The 19,910-nt window shown below is 33.6% G+C and overlaps 2 protein-coding genes across 4 annotated transcripts; both read left to right on the top strand.

Moving 5' to 3' along the window:
* The first annotated feature begins 10,307 nt into the window (after window positions 1-10,307).
* On the top strand, window positions 10,308-15,168 carry LOC133689751 (nuclear transcription factor Y subunit A-10-like). 3 transcript variants are annotated; one of them, XM_062109764.1, is made up of 6 exons: window positions 10,308-10,444; window positions 10,977-11,294; window positions 13,166-13,278; window positions 13,381-13,449; window positions 13,734-13,874; window positions 14,373-15,168. In XM_062109764.1, the coding sequence occupies exons 2-6, from the start codon at window positions 11,045-11,047 to the stop codon at window positions 14,859-14,861; spliced, it is 1,062 nt and encodes a 353-aa protein (XP_061965748.1). In that variant the 5' UTR covers window positions 10,308-10,444; window positions 10,977-11,044; the 3' UTR covers window positions 14,862-15,168. The 3 variants fall into 3 exon arrangements, with proteins under 3 accessions (XP_061965748.1, XP_061965750.1, XP_061965749.1); XM_062109765.1 differs by having other exon boundaries at window positions 10,339-10,448; XM_062109766.1 differs by lacking the exon at window positions 13,734-13,874 and having other exon boundaries at window positions 10,319-11,294.
* Window positions 15,169-15,426: 258 nt separating this feature from the next.
* On the top strand, window positions 15,427-17,679 carry LOC133689752 (RNA-binding protein CP33, chloroplastic-like). The gene is made up of 4 exons (XM_062109767.1): window positions 15,427-15,963; window positions 16,093-16,194; window positions 16,833-17,141; window positions 17,229-17,679. Exons 1-4 carry the CDS (start codon window positions 15,520-15,522, stop codon window positions 17,352-17,354), a joined length of 981 nt encoding a protein of 326 aa, XP_061965751.1. The 5' UTR covers window positions 15,427-15,519; the 3' UTR covers window positions 17,355-17,679.
* Window positions 17,680-19,910: the final 2,231 nt, after the last annotated feature.

The following is a 19,910-nucleotide window of genomic DNA, read 5'->3' as shown; positions in this document are numbered from 1 at the left end:
AACTCGATATAGCTATATCCATGAACACTTCTATTTTTTTTACTAAATTTTCTTCTTATAGTGGAAGTAGTATAGCTTAACTCTTAGCTAGTGGTGTTAGTAATTTGCGAAGTCTTGGTAGGACAGCAACTACGACAAAAATTTCAACATGCTTGGAAAATAATTACATAGACTCGAGACTTTCTTCTCTCTTTCTTTTTTATATAATTACTTAAACTTGGAACTTTAAATTTGAAGATGTTGAGATAATTTTTTAGAGGGGAATATATATATATATATATAAAGAATATTTCTGATCTCACGTCTACCAATTAAATTAATTTATTTTGTATGGGTGCGATGTACAAATCAAGTTAATGAGACCTAACTGGATATGACTGAGCAAAATAAAGCAATTTTGAAATAATTAATCCTTCCATGTCATACCCTCCATCTTGTGGTGGTGGGGGGAGTTCACAATTTACGCACATTGCCCACCAACTTTTTCTTGGTTACCCACCTTATAATGTAATTTCCATGCAACCCTTTTTTTTTTTTTGGGGGAGGGGGGGGGGGCAACTGTAAAAGCTAAACATGATCTAGTAAGGTTAATGAGACAATTAACATTAAAGTTCTTATCTTTTAAAAAATCTCTATTGAATTCAAACCAAGAAAATTGACCTAACAAGGTTTAATCTTAGCACTCTTCAATTTAACAACAAAAAAAAATAAAAATTATATCGTATTTTTTTTATCTTTTTTAAAAATAAATTAATATTTTTAATTATTTTAATATATTAATATCAAAAATAAAAAATACTTTAAAAAAATGATTACCCCCAACCCGGCAACCTCGGACATTTACCTAAATCATTAATTATGGTTGATAATAAGACAATGTAACTTGTCCCATCGTTCAGATGGGCATTTAATCCAAAGCTTAGGCACCCTAACATTCAAGGAAAAGAAGGAAACAAAAATGTAGGACGTGACCTTAAAGACGACATTTTGCACCCACTTTAGGTTTAGGGACGGGAGGGATCTACCTAGCTAGCTAGCTAGCTCCTGCGGATTCCTACCGGCACGTACCAGCAGAGAAACCACATGTAGTACGCCCCATCACGACTTAAATAAATAAAATAAAAGTTCCTCAGATTCTAACTTTTCATCAATTTTTTGTACACAGAGAAGACTTCTGATCAATGGCCAATTATTTGTCACTGGAATATTTGATTTATCTTGTACTTGGGGTCGCCAGTTATAGCTAAACAACAACGAAAAAAAGGAAGAAAAGTCATTAGTCCTGGCTAGCTCCTAACAAGGAAAAAGAGGAAAAAAACACAAGACGTAAAATCACAGAAGCCCTGACGGGCCAACTATCAACAAGGCTTGAAAAACATGCCTCGCCGGATAAGAAAATGTCCCAAGAAAGAAGGACAAGTGTTGTCGGAATACTAGCCGGCATTTACATTCCAAAAGCAGACTTTAATGCATCTTGATTCGTTCCTTTAACTCGGATCATTTCCAGTCTAATCATTATATAGCCAAATGATTATGACACCAAATCTGACCTTTGATAATAATAATAAATAAATAAATAACAGTACCAATTGGCCATATATATATATATATATATAGCAAGATCCATTTAGCCAGCCAATTCTATCTTAAAGCCGAAGTGTACTGCTGGCAAGGAATAGAAGATGGCAGTAAAGCCATGAATAACTCGGATAAAAACAGCGGCGAGATGTAATCCTCGCTGAGGTAATGATTGAGGTTTGTGGTCGCACACCGCGCTGTGCAAAGGCAAGGCAAAAAAGAAAGGGTGATCTCACACGCACAACCCAAGCGTCCTTGCCAAGTAAAGCTAGAGAAAGCCACCCTCCAACCACCGCAATTGCCTTCGAGAGCCTCGTAGGCCATCGCCGTAGGTATCCTCAGGAGTGTTAGGTCTCTACGTACAGACAGTACTGGACTTACGAGTTATGAATGTTTGGTAGGGACATATACATTCACACAATACTATGACAAAGTTATGGTCAACGGCTGTCATCATATGGCCTGTAATGAACATAATTGACCTTGGAACATCGACGTCAACATGCGGTAATTATGTTAATTATTTTATTAAACATTATATCTATTTTGCAATTAATGGATTCTGGAATATAAATAAATATTTTTGTGAGCTTCTCCTTCTTCACGTATTAAATATATTCTGCAGCATATAAATATTAAAAAATAATATAAATTATATTTAATTTTTTTTTAATATTTTAACATTTTGAGTTGATAAATTTTTTTAAATGATGCTATAGTTTTTTTAATAAAAAAAATAATAATTTTAAGTATGTCTGGTTGATCAACCAGAAGTCCTAGGTATTCTTATCCATCAACACTAAATATCTATATGCTTTTCAGTTTAGTTTCACATGCATTAGCAGTGAACCACAATAATAAAATGTTTGTTACCAAAAAAACACAGTTTTCACATGCAAGACCCACCAATAAATTGTGTTCCAAACACATTTATTGGGTTGCAATATCTTTTACCATCTTTTTTAGTTGGGGTTTATCAATGTTCCTATCTCTTCTTCTTTTTTTACCGTTTTCCTAATTTACCAAAATGTCCTTCATTTCTTCTCTAGGCATTTATTACCGTTTGTAAAAACTGATAAAAATGGCCACCTTCTTCCTTCTCTTCAATAAAGAGAAACTATAGTACCTACATTTATAAAGCATATGTTATTAATATCCTTCAATTACTATAACAAATAAGCCTGCAAATAAAAAAATCAAACTCCAATCATTGACAACAACTTTTTCTCTATGAGTTTGATGAATTTGTTATCGAGAGCCATTAATAATTTGATTTTCTTTTGCTTTTTTGCTTAAGCAAGTTTAAAGGGGCAATAAAAAAAAGGTGTTGTAATTCGTGTGGTTATTTGTAAAATTTATGAAATGCAAATTAATTCAATTGAAAATTAAAAAATAATAATTATAGTCCTTTTTGGTACTATCATTAGAAACATTAATTTAGACCACAATTTTATTCAAACACCTTATGCATGCTTTTTACTATACATCATCTTCAACCATAGTTTTTACCAAACACATATTTAAATTAAACCAACCACAACTAAAAGTGATTTTTCTAGACTTACTTTTTTTTTCCAACCACAACCATAGTAGTTACCGCAATACCAAACATAGCCTTTGTTTCTTTACGTCTTTTCTTAATAAATTATTTGTTATGGAAAACACAATTGACAGAGCTTGTTGAAAGTTAAGATCTTCACGGTTTTCTTAATGGAGAAATGTAAATACCTACACAATTAATCTCAAATCTAAAGAGCATTGATGCTGGATCACATATTTCTAATCTTGATTACATGGAGTGGAAGCGTTTTGATTGTCTCCTACATGGTTAGATCTTAAGAACATTGTCAGAAAAACATTTTAGGCATCTAATAAGCATTGATATTGTTGTTAAAGTTTTAAAGGCACTTGAAGATACTTTTGCTCAAGACTCCATTGAGCATGAGCTAGATCTTTCTTATTATTTATCTATAATTAAAAAAAGATATTGATTTATTTAATGAATATTTACGATGCTTCAAATGTATATATGATAACTTGGCTGCTATAGAAAAGCTTGTGTCTGATCAAAGTGGTTTTACCTTTATTGAGAGAACTTGGAGATGGCTGTGAATCTTTTATAACAACAATATTGATGCCACATGTTTGTTCATTTAAAAGTTTGGTTCCTTTATTGCAAAGCCATAAAGAATGACTCCAACTTTATAGTACTCACCTTAAATAGCTTTAAATTGCTTTCTTGAGCTAACAAGCTTCAAATAAAAGGAGAAACAATTTTCAACAGAGATTCAATTTAAAAAGACATGGATTTGTTCAATGGGAAGATAAGGTAAAAGGAGAGGATATCAAGGCTATCGTCCAAAATAATAATAACAAGAAAAACATGTCACAAGCAACTCCTTAGAGTAATCAACAGGGAACTGAAAATTTAAATATTAGTGGAAACAATGAAGTGTGTCAAATTTGTGATAAACATGGCCATATCGCTTTGAATTGCTTTAATAGGTTTAACCATCCCTTCCAAGCTAATGATATCACATAGGCATTAACAACTCTTACCATTTCAGATAATTAGACTTCTGAATGGTTCCCTGATACTGCATCTACAACATATATGATTGGGAATGAAGGTAAATTGCATAACATCAAACCTTACATTGGTAATTAATGGCTCTTTCATAGTTAGAAATGATAATTCTCTTGCAATAAGACATATAGGTAATGCTAAGATTGATGAAACTTCTGAACTATTCATTTAAAAAATGTACTTCTTACTCCTGATATTAAAAATGATTTAATCTTTGTTGGTCAATTAACTACTTATACGCCTTATTATGTGAAATTCTTCTCGAATGGTTGTTTTATTAAGGATATGAGAATGGGAAAGATAATGGAAATTGAGAGTAGAAATGAAGGATTATATGCTCTTAATGATTAGAAAGTGACTTAATTTTCAACTTGTTTTACCAAGGTGATAAAAGATAAATTGTACCAATATCTTAGACATCCTTATCTTCAAGTTCAATTTCTTATTCATATAAGTTTGATAAAGTCTAGTTTTTCAAATAAATTCAACTATATTTATGAGTAGTTTCCAAATCAAAAAGTCTTGTTGAATTTCATTTACTAGTTCAAGTAGTCATTTATAAAAGTTCATTCAAATATAGAAGGTCTTGTAGTTGTTTGCTCCACTATAAACTTTTAATATTATGTCATTTTTATTAATTAATTCACTCTATTTACTTGCCTATATCCATTAAAGAAGAAGTTTAATGTTGTTGCATGTTTTCTTCATTTTTATAAATATATGGAGTGTTAATTTAAAAGGAAAATTAAAAGTTTTCAATCTTATAAGAGGAGGTGAATATTTAAATGCTATATTTACAAGATTTTTGGATTGTCGCAGCATTATTCATCAAGTTTAAAATCATAATACTCTTCAAATAATGGTTTTGCAGGGAAAAAAAATGAGAATGTATAAGAACTTGGGCTTACTATGATGTTACATGTAAATATTCCAAAAAGGTATTGATGCAATTGCTTTAGTACTATTGTTTTCTTGATAAATAGATTATCAATACCAACACTTGATATGGATTCATCTTTTTGTAGTCTTTTTGATAAGTAACCAGATTATTCATCTCTTAAAGTTTTTGGTTGTGATATTTTTCCTTTCTAGTTATGTATTTTAAAACCAAGTTAGATCCAAAGTTTTTATCATGTGTATTTTTGCGATATAAAACAAATATAAAGGATACAAATGCCTCTATCCACCCATTAAGAGAATTTACATATCTCATAATGTAGTATTTGATGAATCAGCTTTTATATTTGCTAATCCATCATCACTTTATAATATAGATGGGACAAAGATAGAGTTATTTACTTATTAAGAATGAAATAGACAATCTAATAATAATACCTTTAATGGAACTAATGTTTCTTTTGTTAATATGATATGACATATAAATTTATCACCCATACAATATTTGATGGCAATTATACCATCTGTAGAGATGGAAAAAATGGACACTGTGGATCATATGTTTAATCCATAAAAATCCACTATGCTTGATTCTCTTAAAATCTCAAGTTCTAATTCCATAAACCTCATATAAGATGACACAACACTAAAAATTAAGAGCATTATATGTTTTTGTGTAACAGTCTGGCCTAACTCGTCATATATTGTCCGTTTTGGGCCTTACTGCCCTCACGGTTTTGTTCCTGGTGATGCGAGCCCACTTCTGAGCGTGACACCCCAAAATGTGTATGACAAGTTAACAACCAACACTCTTAATAAGGCCAGCTATCACTCCCTCACTCTTCGATGTGGGATTTTACAATCCACCTCCCTTAAAGAGCTCGACGACCCCTTCGGCACAACCGGACAGTAAGTGAGGTCGGCTCTGATATCAAATGTAACAGCCCGGCCCAACCCGTCATATATTATCCGCTTTGGGCCTTACCACCCTTACGATTTTGTTCTTGGTGACGTGAGCCCACTTCTGAGCTTGACGCTCCAAAACACATATGACAAGTTAGCAACTAGCACTCTTAATAAGGCCAGCTACCACTCCCTCACCCGCCGATGTGGGATCTTACATTCTGTATATGCCATCTCTTAATGCTTTACTTGAAGATATTATGTCGTTTGAATTAATTCAAGAAATAGAGTCAAACTCTTCACAACAACACTTGTCACTAGATAACAATTATCATAAACCACCTGTAAGTATAACCATTTCATCTAGTGATACTCATAAAGACTATGGTCTTGCTATTTCATTTTTCCTTAACATTGAAGAGCACAATATAACTACTTACTCTATGCATGGTATTAAAAAACCAAATTCATTTTATGTTGCTTTGCATCAAATGTTTTCTTTCTCTAATATACTAGAAAAGCCAAAGTCTATTAAATCTATCTTAAAACATTGAAGTTTGCCTGAGCATCTTAAAGCATGTTTAGTGGCAAAAAGGTTTAATTAAGTTGAAGGGGTTTATCTCATTGAAACATTCTCTCATATTATGAAACCAAGTAGTATGCATACTATACTCATTATTGCTACAATTAAAGGATTATATATTCATCAACTTGATAAAAACAATTCATTCTTTTATAAACATATGTAAAAACCAGTATGCATAGAGCAACCCTATAGGTTTATCAATGATAATTTTCCATTATATATGCGCAAACTTAAAAAAGCATTATATAGGCTTAAATAAGACCACTGAGCTTCGTCTTATTTTTTTACTAATAGGTTTTATTGCAGCGTTGCAAATCCTTTTTTATTCATTTGGCACTCTTTAAAGGCATACTTTTGCTTCTTGTCTATGTTGATGACATGATTTTAACATAAAATAACCATGATCAACCAAACTGGTTCATTATTTAGTTTGGCAATGCCTTTACAATCAAGGATCTTAACATTCTTCACTATTTATTTGGTATTGAATTTCATCCATTCTCAGGTGGTTTATTTTTAAACCAAGCAAAATATGCTCATAATATTTTAACTAAAGCACAAATGTTAAACTGCAAACCTATCTCCACTCTTATGGTAACCAAGGTGCACCAAGTTTTGTCAGATAATGATTCATATCATATACCTACACATTACCAGAGTATTGTTGAGGCTCTATAATATCTTACTTTTATAAGACTAGATTTATCTTAAAGTGTTAATTGTGTATATTGATTCATGTATGCATTTTTTATTGGTTAATACAAAACTGTGAAGCAAATTTTCTATTATTTGGCACTTTAAATCATGGAATGAGGATATTAAAGAATAGTTCACTTGATATATATGCTTTTTTAAATTCTGATTGGGTAGGTTGTTCTCTTACTTATCATTCAACATTGGATTATTATACCTTTTTGGGTAGTAATTGTATCTTTTATAATGCAAATAAATAACTATTTATTGTTTTATCTAGTGTAGAGGTAAAATATTGGGCTATGACATCTATATTTGCTGAACTTACATAGCTCTCTTTCATTATGTATGACATTGATGTTCTTCTCCTACAAACTCTTATATTATATTGTGACAATCTAAGTGCTTTACACATGACCATTTATCTAGTATTCCATGCTCATTCCAAACACATTGAACTTCATTATCATTATATGCATAAGAAAGTTGCTCATGGTAATTTATTTATATTTTTTGTTCCTCTCACCAATTAGTGGATGATATTTTCACTAAGCCACTTTTAAAGACTCAATTCTTTAATTTATGCATCAAACCAGGCCTCTAGCTCATGTTTAATTTTAGGGGGGGTGAAAACAAACAAAAACATAAAGATTCTGATAGAAATCAAAATAATTTTGATTTATGCTCTTTATTGTGATTAAGCCATTGATTATGCTATCAATTTATGTTATATGAATCTGTCTCGTAGCTATGCATATTATACTTGAATTATAGGATTATGATTTATATTGGCTATTGTATGATTGATATATAAAAAATACGAACCATCTCATCTACACCGAGAGTGAGAAATTTAATCTCCATATTCAATTGTCTTTATTGAAAACAAACAAAGACATAAAGATTCTGATATAAATCAACATAATTATGATTTATGCTCTTTATTTTAATTAGATCACTGTCAATTTATGCCATATGAATTAGTCCCACAACTATGCATATTATGCTTGAATCATAAGATTATGATTTGTAATGATTGTTGTATGAGATATATATATATATATATATATATATATATATATATATATATATATAAATAAAGCATAAGTTATCTCCTTTACACTATCAGTGAGAAATTCAATCTCGATATCCAATTGTCTTTATGGTATTGGATCTTTATTAACAAAGTGATCACAAGCTTGGATATCATCATCCTCATTCTATTCGATAAAATTAAATACAAAGTAGTGGTGAGTTTATGTAAATTTAAAGTTCAAGAGACTTTTACTTGATAAGACATGCTAGAAAATAATATAAATCACATAGTGGGGTCTCATTTAACAATTTAAGTTTTTGAGTTGTGATAACTCTTTGACACTCAATAGATATATCAAGAAATTTCTGTCCACTAACATGTAGGGATGATAATGGAGTTGATTTAAAACAAGTTATACTTCTCTCATTCCTTCATTATATTAATGAAGTTCGGGTAGAAGAGGGTTTTTTATATCAAATTTGAAATGGGTTATGAGATTCTTTATTAATAAAAAAATTATTTTTATATTTATTGTTAATATTTAATATTTAAGAAAAATAAACATTAATTTTGTATGAACATTGAATTTTATTAAAACACATATACATAGTTAAATATAAGTAATCAAAATATATATCCAATAGATATTTATTTTAAAAGATTATTACTCATGAAATATTAGTAAAGAAATACTAAAAATAATATATATAATCAAGTAAAGGTTTTTCAAGGGATATATGTATGCTTCCCGCCGCCGTGTCATTTATTTATCGTGGAAAAAATACCTCTTATGCTCGTTTCCATTGAATCAAGTTTTATTGAGTACTGCAAATAATTTTAACATTTATAATAAAATAGGGAAGCCTAGAGAAATTAAAATATGAGCAAGATTCTCAATAAATTCTTGTATCCAAAACCTTAATTAAGCACTTTATTTGGAAAAAAAATAGCTTTGTTCGCCTAGAAAGAATTTGCTAAAATTAGGGAGTTTATATAAGTGAGTAGAATTGGAATATAATTTCTTAACTTAAACTTCTTATTTATATGAATTTCTAGAAATCCATATTTATTCTTTTAAGGAATAGAAGTCCTTTTAATCTTAATTTCCACATTTTATTTTATTTTCTAATTAAAATGAAATTAAACATTCAATATATAAAATACCATGTTATTTAAGAGAACACACACATATAAAACTAACGACATAAATAATACTCAACTATGTATATTATTATTTCTTTTTAAATGAAAGCATATATAAGAATAACACTTTTTTTGTACGGGAGTTTGAGAGTATGATAGTAATTATTTTTTAAAGTATTATTTTGCTTATAAATACATTAAAATAATATATATTTTTTAAAAAAAATTTAAAAATAAATACATACGCTATATGTAATAAAAAAATCAATTACATATTACATTTTACATCTCCTACATAAATAGAAAAAAAAACTTATTTGTAATCCAAAATTATTAATAAGTGTATGTTTGATAATACGGTGTATTGTATTTTTTAAAGTATTTTTTAATTAAAAATATATTAAAATAAATTTATTTATATTTTTTTTAATATTAATACATCAAAATTATTGAAATAAATCTAAATTTAGAAGGGAAAACAGTTTAAAAAGAATTTTTAATTGCATGTCTAATCATAAAAACAAGCACTCCATTGGAAAAACAGGTGTTGGTAGTTACAAAGTTACCACGAATAGATGGCAGGTATCAGTTCTAAGCCTCTCGTTACATTACATGGCCTCAACTCCCAATACAGTAATACACCCATTTTTGGACATTAAAAAAAAAAAACAAATGGAAATGAGACCTTCAAGGTTGGATTGTAAGTACATGGTCAAAAATAAAGAACAAGGTTAGAAAGCACCAGGAAGAGACGAAGAAATCAATAAATTATTGCATTAATATACTGGTACTGTGAGTGTACAAAAAGACTTGCATGAAAGCTAATGCTCATTGGTTACTAGTGTGGAGTTCCATTACACTTGGGTGCATTTACCACCTCCTCCCCTCTCTCTCTTGCTTTCTTTTTGTTCGTTGCTTGAAAGTTTAAAAAAAAATGGCTTTTGACAAATTAAAAGGGGTTTCTCTGGTTTCTGTGAGAGACCTTAGTTGATGCTTCTGCTTCTGCTTCTGCTTCTGTTCTGTGAGTACGCATGTCATCTTCTTTGTCTCACAAAATTTTGTCTTTTAATCAGAATATTTCAGTTGTGACTCTGTCTTGAGTACCTGCTTCATCTCTGTTTTATTTTCTTGATTTCTTCACAGTGTATCTCCGGTTTATATAGTCGCGATCTTTTTACTCTAAGATGGGCTCATTTTATGTCTTGTTTATTTATTAATAAAAAAACTGTCTTCCATGTCTGTATTTTCACCTCATTTTCTTGTATTTTCCATTTTATTTGGTTGGTGTTTAATTGCTCTTTATAGTAACATGGTGATGCTCTTTTCTAGGATTTGATTCTTTTCTTAAATTAAAAAAAAAACATTTCTGCTTCTTCTATCTTTCTTTACTTCGGCTAACAAAGCAGATTTTTTTTTTCTTGGGGGTTGTGTTTTACAATGGAAAAGTCTGTGGTGATATAAGTTATAGGAATTCTGTATTTCTCATATTCTTATGAGGTTGAATTCAGCAGAAAAATTGGTGAGAATTTTTTATTAAATCGTTGAACCTCCAGGAATTAGTTTGAACTCTTGAGATAAAGACGGTCAAAGCAATCAGTCAGGTCATTTCAGAGGGAATTTAATGGCTATGAAAACTTTTTATCTCAAAGAACATGAAGGAGGTGTCCATAATCCAAATGGGCAGTTGTCAACAGTGCCACGGTGGACTGCATTTGGGTCTCAGGCTGTTAATGGTGAATCGTGTGGCCTATTGAAGGCTTTACCCATAGAACAGCCTGCCGGTGGAGGTGAAACTGCTACTAAGCTCGCCAGGATGGGTACTGAGCAAGGGTTGGATAAAGGGAATATCACTCAATTCACTATATTTCCCGGTAAATCATTCTCCTTTTCATGGTTTAGAAATTTGCATAGATGTCTTTCTGATTGTTTTGTTACTTTTTTTTTGGTAATTCTTGTCATTAGTTACAAATTTGCAGCTTCAAAAGGCATTGTGAAACTTTGTATTGTGCTCTGTATAACCTCTGGACTACAGCAGTTTGCACCAGAAGGTTTTAGATTTACAAAATCAATCTATTTCTTAACACTGTTTTGCCACAAAATGATTGTTTTATGATCGAGGCTCGAGACAATGGAAGTTGTTTCTGCCCAAATGAGGATTTATAATTTAGCCAGTAATTAAGGGTCAAATAGGATATAAGAGTAGCTTTTTAGTTTTCATTCACAGTAGTGGATGTGCCCCCAAAAGACTGGAAGCATGCAGTGGCAAGTTTAAGGTTGGAAGCATGTTTGAATCAAATTAGATAAACTAGAGTGTTAAGTGATATGGTAGATCGATCCATATTATTACTAAGAAGGGCACTTGTTGGTTTGTGGGAAATACAAAAATTTATGATTTCCCAGAATATAAAACAATAGTTACAATTTAACTCTTGATTCACCAAACCATGCTACCATACGCAATGTGTAGCTCACATGGCACACACAGGTTGCCACACATAACCTACACAGTGTCACTATGCACTCACAAGACACACACAAATGTCTGGCTGTAACTCAACCCATACACAACACTGCTTTTTTCTAAACCACACAAGGCACTGGTGTTTTTTTTTCCTTTTTTTTTAAGGAAAAAAACACTAGACACATTTAAGAGAAGACCAAGTTCTTATATTTATACAAGTTGTAACCAATAACAAGTTCTAACATTAAGTAGGAAATCATCTTTAAATAGGACTAACAACAAATACTAGGTCTAGTAGGACACCAATACCTATTAGGAGATCAAATTTCTAGGATATAAGGATTAAAGATTCATATCCACTTGGTTAATTTCCAACATGATTTCTGTTTAGAGAGTGGTAGATAAGGAATAGTTGTGTGTGAATAATGAACATTCATACTAGAATTTAGCCAAAAAAATCCACTTGAGAAAGATATATTATGAGAAAATTGGAACATTCGCTGCTCAAATGTGCTGCGGCCATTTAGCTCTGAACTGTGCCCAAAGACTTGAATTATTTTTGGAGGACTTTTATACTGAAATGGATAAAATCATAAAATTAATTCTTATATAATTTAGGAGCCAACAATGTCTATTCTATGCTAGATGCTTGATGAACTTAGGGATAAATAAATGTCCTAAAGAAGATTTCTTTCTCCTATGTATGATAAGGAATAAACTGAGGCAACATGAAAACATGATTGTTGCTAAACTAATCAAACATGTGCCAGAAAAAACATGGACTGTGATCTGATGTAATCGGATCCGTTTGCATGGAGAAAACATGTATCACCCGTGGAAGAAATCGTGATCAATGATGATTGCATCTCAAAGTCATTTCTTGGCACACGGATGCAGAAAGCAGCGCGGAAATGCTGCTTCAGTCATTCTGGAAAAAGGTAGCTTGAAATATGAAGTGCTCAACTGGTCTGACATGTCTTCATCTTTCATGGACCAAAAGACCAGGTGATATCATAAGGGTGAAATACTGCTTCCTAGCATTTATATTTTCCAGAACCTGTTCAAAGACTATCTTCTTCCCATTTGATACACTGAATAGTTTATCAGAGAACTAGATACACTTGGTTATTTTGATCCATCGTTATAAAAGAAAGTATCACATGGAGTTCTGGTACCTAGTTGATAGATCATCCATTTAAGTCCAAATTTATCCACCAATTGTTTTCTCTAGGCACTTTCAATATGACTATTTGTTAACCATCAAGGTAATTTCTCATTCAGGTGACTGCAAACCTTCAGGTGGTGGACAGAAATCTGTTCAGGGAGCCATTTCACTGCAAACAGCTCTGCCGGAATATTATGCTCGTTTTGACCTGGGATTTGGTCAGCCTGTGGTGAGTGTTTTATTTCAATTAAGGTTCTATACTGGCAGTATTCAAACCTAGTTTATAGTGATTGATGACTAATGGTTCGTACTTTGATAAACACGGCTGTAGATCTGCGCAAAGTATCCTGTCGTGGACCAATGTTATGGATTATTCTCAACTTTTGGACCTCAAATTTCGGTATGTGATCCTTCTCACAAGTGAAAACACATCTTTTGCAATAACATTTACCCATGTGAAGCAAAACAATCTCCATTCTACTAATCTGTAGTTTACAGAAAGTGATGTGGTCCACTACTCCCCTTCATTCGAACAACTCCTAACAAAAATTTAAAAAATAATTGTGATAGAATAACCCTTTTTCATATTTGAGTTCTCTTTTATGCTTTAAGAGAACCAGTGACAAATTGACAACTAGAAATCTAGCAACTTCAACTAACTCCATGTTTATTATAATAATGTAGGGCCGGATTATGCTCCCAATGAGCACGAACACAGATGATGTACCCATATATGTAAATGCGAAGCAGTACCGTGGAATCATAAGACGTAGGAAGTCCCGTGCAAAAGCTGCACTGGAGAATAAATTGCCCAGAAATCGGAAGGTATGATCCCTTGATTTGGATCCTCAATCTAGCACTATCTTTAGGACATAAAACTTCATATCATTCTAGATTGAAAATATGGTCAGGCAAATTAGACCTCATAAGTAAACCCCTTCTCTCAATTCCTAGTCCAAAGACACACATTAGTTCAAGTTTGTATGTTAGGGCAAGCCATTGTCACCTTCCCTCTGGAAAACATTTGACTCAAGTATCAATCTAATACTTAAGCTTCTTTGTTAACTAGCGACCACAATTATTCCTTTAATTGATAACATGTTCAGGACAGATGGTGATTGATCCAATTATAATGGCACATGAATTCTTAGGTTGGGTGAAATGAATGCTTGATTCAGTAGCATGGTTCTTGTTATGGTTTTTGTATTTGAGATTCAACCATGCTTACAATCTACCACTTAAAGCTAGTGGAAAGATTTTCTTCTTTAAAGAAAATATCCCACCCTCGTTCTGGTTCAATAATTAAGTTTTTACTGTTGACAGCCTTATATGCACCGTTCACGCCATCTCCACGCAATGCGCCGACCAAGGGGATGCGGTGGCCGTTTCTTGAATACAAAAGAGTTGAATGATGGAAAAGGCATAACAGAGGCTAAGAAAGCGGGTGATTTTCAACTTTCGCAGCCAACTGGTTCTCAGAGTTCTGAAGTCCTGGAATCAGGTGGTGCAACTTTGAACTCAATGGAAGCAAATTGTGGTGGATCAAATCCCTCTGGGTCAGAAGTGACTAGTTTGTACAACAGGGTAGATTTCGATCGCTTCCCTTTCAATCATCATGGGCCAACTGTCCATGGTTTCTCAGGGATGGACGGAGGGCATGGCATTGGCATTGGCATGCCCAGTAAGTGGATTGCAGCAGCTGACAACTGCAGCAACCTCAAACAGCAAGGGAACGGATTGGGTTGGTGCTTGCATCATGCACAAGACCAAACCCCACCTTTGCTGGAACCTGACAACCAAATCGTGGCTTGAAGATGGACTTCACCATTTGGTTGTAAGGGCAAGTCGTTCTTGGCTCCTGTGCAGTGATGGTACCTTTGCCATTCCATACAACCTTGCTGTCATGGATTGGTCAGAGGTGCTGAAACCATAATGCACTGTAACAAAACTTTGGGAATGGACAACATAATAAAGGGGTGTGTTTCCATCAATGAAACAAAGACACCCAGATGTGTGTGCTTGATTTGTTATCCTAAACTGTGTTGAAGCATGTTTGATGCTCTTGAAGTTTGATTTCTACTCTATGGTTGTAATAAATTGCTGTATGTTTGTGTTATCATCACTATTTGTAAGATTTAAAATATTGTCCCTGCTTCTGCCTGCAATTTGAAGGAACAATCCTGTGAAAAGCATTTGGGTCTTCGTTTCAATTTATGAGTCCAGCCCAAAACAAGGTACTCTATTTTCTTTTTATCACAGCTCTAACCCGGGAGACCATGCCACACCTGCCCAGTAAGAAGAGACTGGCCCAAAAGGACCAAAACAAAATAAAAGAAAACAAAAAATAAAATAGATATAAAATTCACAAACCTTATCTCTCTCTCTCTATCTCTCTTCCAAAAAAAATATACACCAAAACATTCCTACCCTCCGTCTCCTTTCAATTGTCTCGCATAATTTCGAAAAGAAAATGTCAGCTCTCTCCATGGCAGCTTCAACTATAACTTCCTCTCCATTACACACAAAGCTTTCAAACCTCTCCTTCACTCACTCTCCACTTCCACTCCCTTCCCACTTCTCACCAAAACCCTTACTTAAACCTCTAAAACCCCTCCAACTCAACAACCAAGACTCCAATTCCCTTTCTCTCCTCTCCCTCCCTCATTTCCGTGGCATTTTTGCTGCCTCTTCTGACAGTTTTGAAGCTGGAACAGAAGAAAACACCACAGCTCTAGGTGACCCACAAAGTGAAACGGACGAATTTGACCAAGAAGTTGTAGAAGAAGAAGGAGATGTGGAGGCCATAAAAGCAACTGAAGAAGGCAAGCTTTATGTGGGAAATCTACCATATTCAATGACTTCTTCGGAATTGGCTGAGGTTTTTGAGGAAGCTGGTCGTGTTTTCAGTGCTGAGGTTTGAGTTCTTTTGTCTCCTTACTAATTGTATTTGGATATTCTTTTTTCTTCTTTATTCGCTGCCTTTTGGAGTATTAGACAAATGAATTATGCTCGTGGTTCTTTTTATTTTCATTTGGGTTTTAAGGTTATTTATGATCGAGTTACGGATAGGAGCAGGGGCTTTGGGTTTGTTACCATGGGAAGTCTTGAAGAAGCTAAAAAAGCGATTCGGATGTTCAATGGAACAGTAAGTGACTTTTTTTTTTGATTTGTTAAGCTATCTATGATTTCGAGTGCAATGACTTTACAAAATTTTTAGTTTTGCATTGATGCGATCTGTTATGGGGTTGTTTAAAGTATGTATTGTGGAGGTGGAGAATGCTCATTTCTCTAATCAATTGCAGTTACTGATTTCTCTTTTGTCAATAACGTTAGCAATCCATCTTGCTCCCTTACCAATTGTCAGCATTTCGTTTAGTGTTGTTGTTGCGTTGAGCTGGTGCAAAACCAATCATATGTTTATTGCAATTTCTGCATTGCTAAAAAATGAATTGTAGGTTGGTTTCAAATGAAGTTTCAGATGGTTAGCAACTGAATATGTACTAGTTCTTTATTTGAATACAAAGAATCCAAACTCTAATTGGTGGTGTTAGAGAATGCCTTGTCAACTAAAGAGTTTCTTGATGGAAATCTTGTTCTGAACTTGGACCTTGGCATAGCTTGCTCCTATCCATATCCCCAACTATATATTTTATTCCTCATGTGTGCTTTTTTCTAGATGCATGTTATCGAAGTTGAGAACTGTGTTTATATTTGATTGCCGCTAATTGAGCTCCTTACGAGAAGATGAAAAATGGTAATGATGATGTTGGTAATGGTTGACAGCAATTTGGAGGTCGATCTGTGAGGGTGAACTTCCCAGAAGTGCCAAGGGGAGGTGAGAGGGAAGTAATGGGACCAAGGATACAGAGTGGCTACAAGGGGTTTATAGACAGCGAACACAAGATATATGCAGGAAACCTTGGTTGGCGCCTCACATCTGAGGGTCTTAGAGACGCATTTGCTAACCAGCCAGGGGTATTAAGTGCCAAAGTCATCTACGAGAGGGACTCAAGAAGATCACGAGGTTTTGGCTTTGTCTCTTTTGAATCTGCTGAGAATGCAGAAGCTGCTTTAGAAGCCATGAATGGAGAGGTAAAACCGGATTCTGCTATTGCTTTTGCATCCTTGAATCATTTTGCTTGTTCATTTTTTTTATCAGCTGATGTGTAATTATACTAGGAGGTGGAAGGGCGGCCTATGCGATTGAATTTGGCCGGAGAAAGATCACCTCCTCCTTCAGCCAAGGAAAATAACAAAGAAAACAATCTTGAGAGCGGTGAATTGCTGTCCAGCTTTGGAACCTGAGAGGAGCATGTGAATTCCACGGATGTTTAAATATGCTGTTAGATGGAGCGCTGTGGGAAGATATAGCCATCAACTTCCAAGTCTTGACTCAATATGGGACCTCTTTTGATTTTTTTTTTGTTTTGCTCCAAAATTGTATACAAGCTGGCTCGTATAAATTCCATACAAGAAGAGTTTTAATATTCGTATAAAGTACAAGCTTATGGGCTGCAGTCATTTGCTGTGCGCTTGGAGTGATGCAGCTCTGGATTGTAAAAACAATTAAATACTGTGCCAATTTTAATATTAACCTTGTTGTGGCGTGTGCAGAGTTTTGATGGTTAAATTTTATCTTTTCGTTGGTCTGGATCCCTCATTCTTGTGGCTCTTGAATGGTGGCAAATCCGCCTCCAGTATCATCAAGGAGTATGCAATCAGGGGCCGAATGATATCAGTAGAAACAAATCGATCTCCAGTTGATTCGCAGTTCAAATTAGAAAATGTTCTTCCTACTATTTTTTTTTCTTCTAATTGCTATTCTATAAATGGGATGGATTGTGTGATGCTAATTTATAATTGATTGGATCTTTGGAATGATATTTATTATTATTATTTCAAAATAAATTAATGAAAAAAAGACTAAAAATAAGTCTTTTGACATATCAAATTAATATGGAAGATCTAACTCATGGAAACAATTGTGTTCAGGGGATCAGGAATGATATCATTTTTTATATAAAAAATTCAGCTTTTAACGAAAAACCAAATAATAAGCGGAAATTCTAAGTTTCAAAAACAGAGTAATATTTCGGTTTTGAATTTTGTAGACTCGGTTAGCCATAAATCACATGCCTTGAGATGGAAGCATCATTGATGGCATCAACAAATAGAGAAGAGGGACTGGCAGCGCCAAAACCAGTGAGAGTTTTCCTTCACGGCTTTAGCAAAGCCACCGGAAGTTCATTGAGAATCAAGATGACCGGCAAGAAGAGCATTGCCAGCGGAACCCAAATCTCGGGGAAAGAAAACCCTGCAGGCAATGTCTAATACATTTATTTTCTTCTAAAAGGCAATCGTATTTCACTCTTGCAAACCCTTTGGAATTCAAGAAACATTTTAGTTTCTGCAAGCAATGTCAACATTTCAAGCCAGGAATTTCAGGGGCCTTAATCGCATCATCTCTGACTGCAATACCGATCCACTAAAAACCATTACAACCTTCTCTTTCTTTTTGTACCGAAATCTGCATTGATAGAGATAAATGCATCTACCATAGCTTTGGCTTCTTAAGAAGATGGCCTGTGAATTAATCTATCCAGCAGAGCAATTCATCTCATGCCACTATGTCCAAAGACTCTGCAACAAAATAAAAAAAAGAAATCTAACAAAATTAAGGGTAACAGAAACCTGAAACTATCACCTCTATATAGATTATTGAATGAAAGGAGTTTTTTGCCATCTTCAGCACTACCAGTAAATGAACGAGTGACCCCGCCATTGAATCTGCCAAACCACAATTTACTATACGGACATCAGTTACAAATAACATCAACACAGGCCATCGAAGGAAAAGAGTTATAGATTGGTGAAATTTATTTTTAATGCCCGAACCACATTTTAAACCATGTCTTTCGTTTTTTACTCCACTTTGATGCATTTGGAGCATGAAATGGTTATCCCAGAAAGGGAAGCGTTTTCAAGTTGAACCATTAATATGCAAGGCATCGGGCGGTCGTTTGCTCGTAGAAAATGAAATAATTTGTCAATATAACTGATGATGCCCACACAGTACAGTTTATAGAGCTATCTATTTCAGAAAGAAATAAGGGCTTAATTTTAATATCTATGTTTCTTACTTTTATTAGGACCTTTTAATTTATTTAGGTGCCGATAAATAAACACCTCGAGTAGACATTTAGCTTAAAAACGAAATAAAAACCTTGATTCTCTTGCAATATTGAGGGCGTCTCTTCTTTTATCTTGGTTTCCTTAAGATTTAGTGTGTGTCTCTCGATTCGGAAATCTTGTTATGGTTCAACAACAATAGTTTATGCAAAAGACTACAGGGCACCCAAAACAAAGATGATAAAACAAAATTTGAATAGCCAGCATTGTGTGGTTCTTTCATCGACGAAGAGGGCAGACTGACCTACCTTGTTACGCTCTACAATTTCACAGAAACCTGCAGCAGCCGCATGCATATGTAGAAACATTGATGAGTTTGTGGCGTATGCTAATTCAAACTGCTTCTCAAAATACTTGTTTGCCATTATGGATAAATAAGGTGCCAATATGTAATAGGAGTGGATGAAAATGGTAGCGAGCAAAGAACTCCAGAAGGAACATTTCTGTCAGAAATGGCTTCCTTCTTTTGAATAATCTGATGGGCAAAAGTGAAGCCTGTCATGATCATTTTATTAGTTTCTGAGATAGACTCTTAAAAGCCAACCATCTCATGGATAATTCTAAAATTGGCCTTAAACGAATATAAAACTCTTTCACTCCATGAACAGAAGACTAAACTTCATTCCTGATTCAAGCGAAGCTGAAGTTTACTTTATATGGGGTGGAGCCTAG

This window comes from Populus nigra, chromosome 3, assembly GCF_951802175.1.
Source record: "Populus nigra chromosome 3, ddPopNigr1.1, whole genome shotgun sequence".
Classification (NCBI taxonomy): Eukaryota; Viridiplantae; Streptophyta; class Magnoliopsida; order Malpighiales; family Salicaceae; genus Populus; species Populus nigra.
The sequence above is the reverse complement of the archived record's forward strand: the minus strand, read 5'-3'. Positions and strand labels throughout refer to the sequence as shown.

Excerpts from the sequence above, each read along its gene's own strand:
- LOC133689751 (XM_062109764.1), top strand. The coding sequence starts at position 11,045 with ATGGCTATGAAAACTTTTTATCTCAAAGAACATGAAGGAGGTGTCCAT. Across the intron at positions 11,295-13,165 it reads TCAATTCACTATATTTCCCG|GTGACTGCAAACCTTCAGGT; the intron begins GTAAATCATTCT and ends TTTCTCATTCAG. Across the intron at positions 13,875-14,372 it reads AATTGCCCAGAAATCGGAAG|CCTTATATGCACCGTTCACG; the intron begins GTATGATCCCTT and ends TACTGTTGACAG.
- LOC133689752 (XM_062109767.1), top strand. The coding sequence starts at position 15,520 with ATGTCAGCTCTCTCCATGGCAGCTTCAACTATAACTTCCTCTCCATTA. Across the intron at positions 15,964-16,092 it reads GTCGTGTTTTCAGTGCTGAG|GTTATTTATGATCGAGTTAC; the intron begins GTTTGAGTTCTT and ends TTGGGTTTTAAG. Across the intron at positions 16,195-16,832 it reads TTCGGATGTTCAATGGAACA|CAATTTGGAGGTCGATCTGT; the intron begins GTAAGTGACTTT and ends AATGGTTGACAG.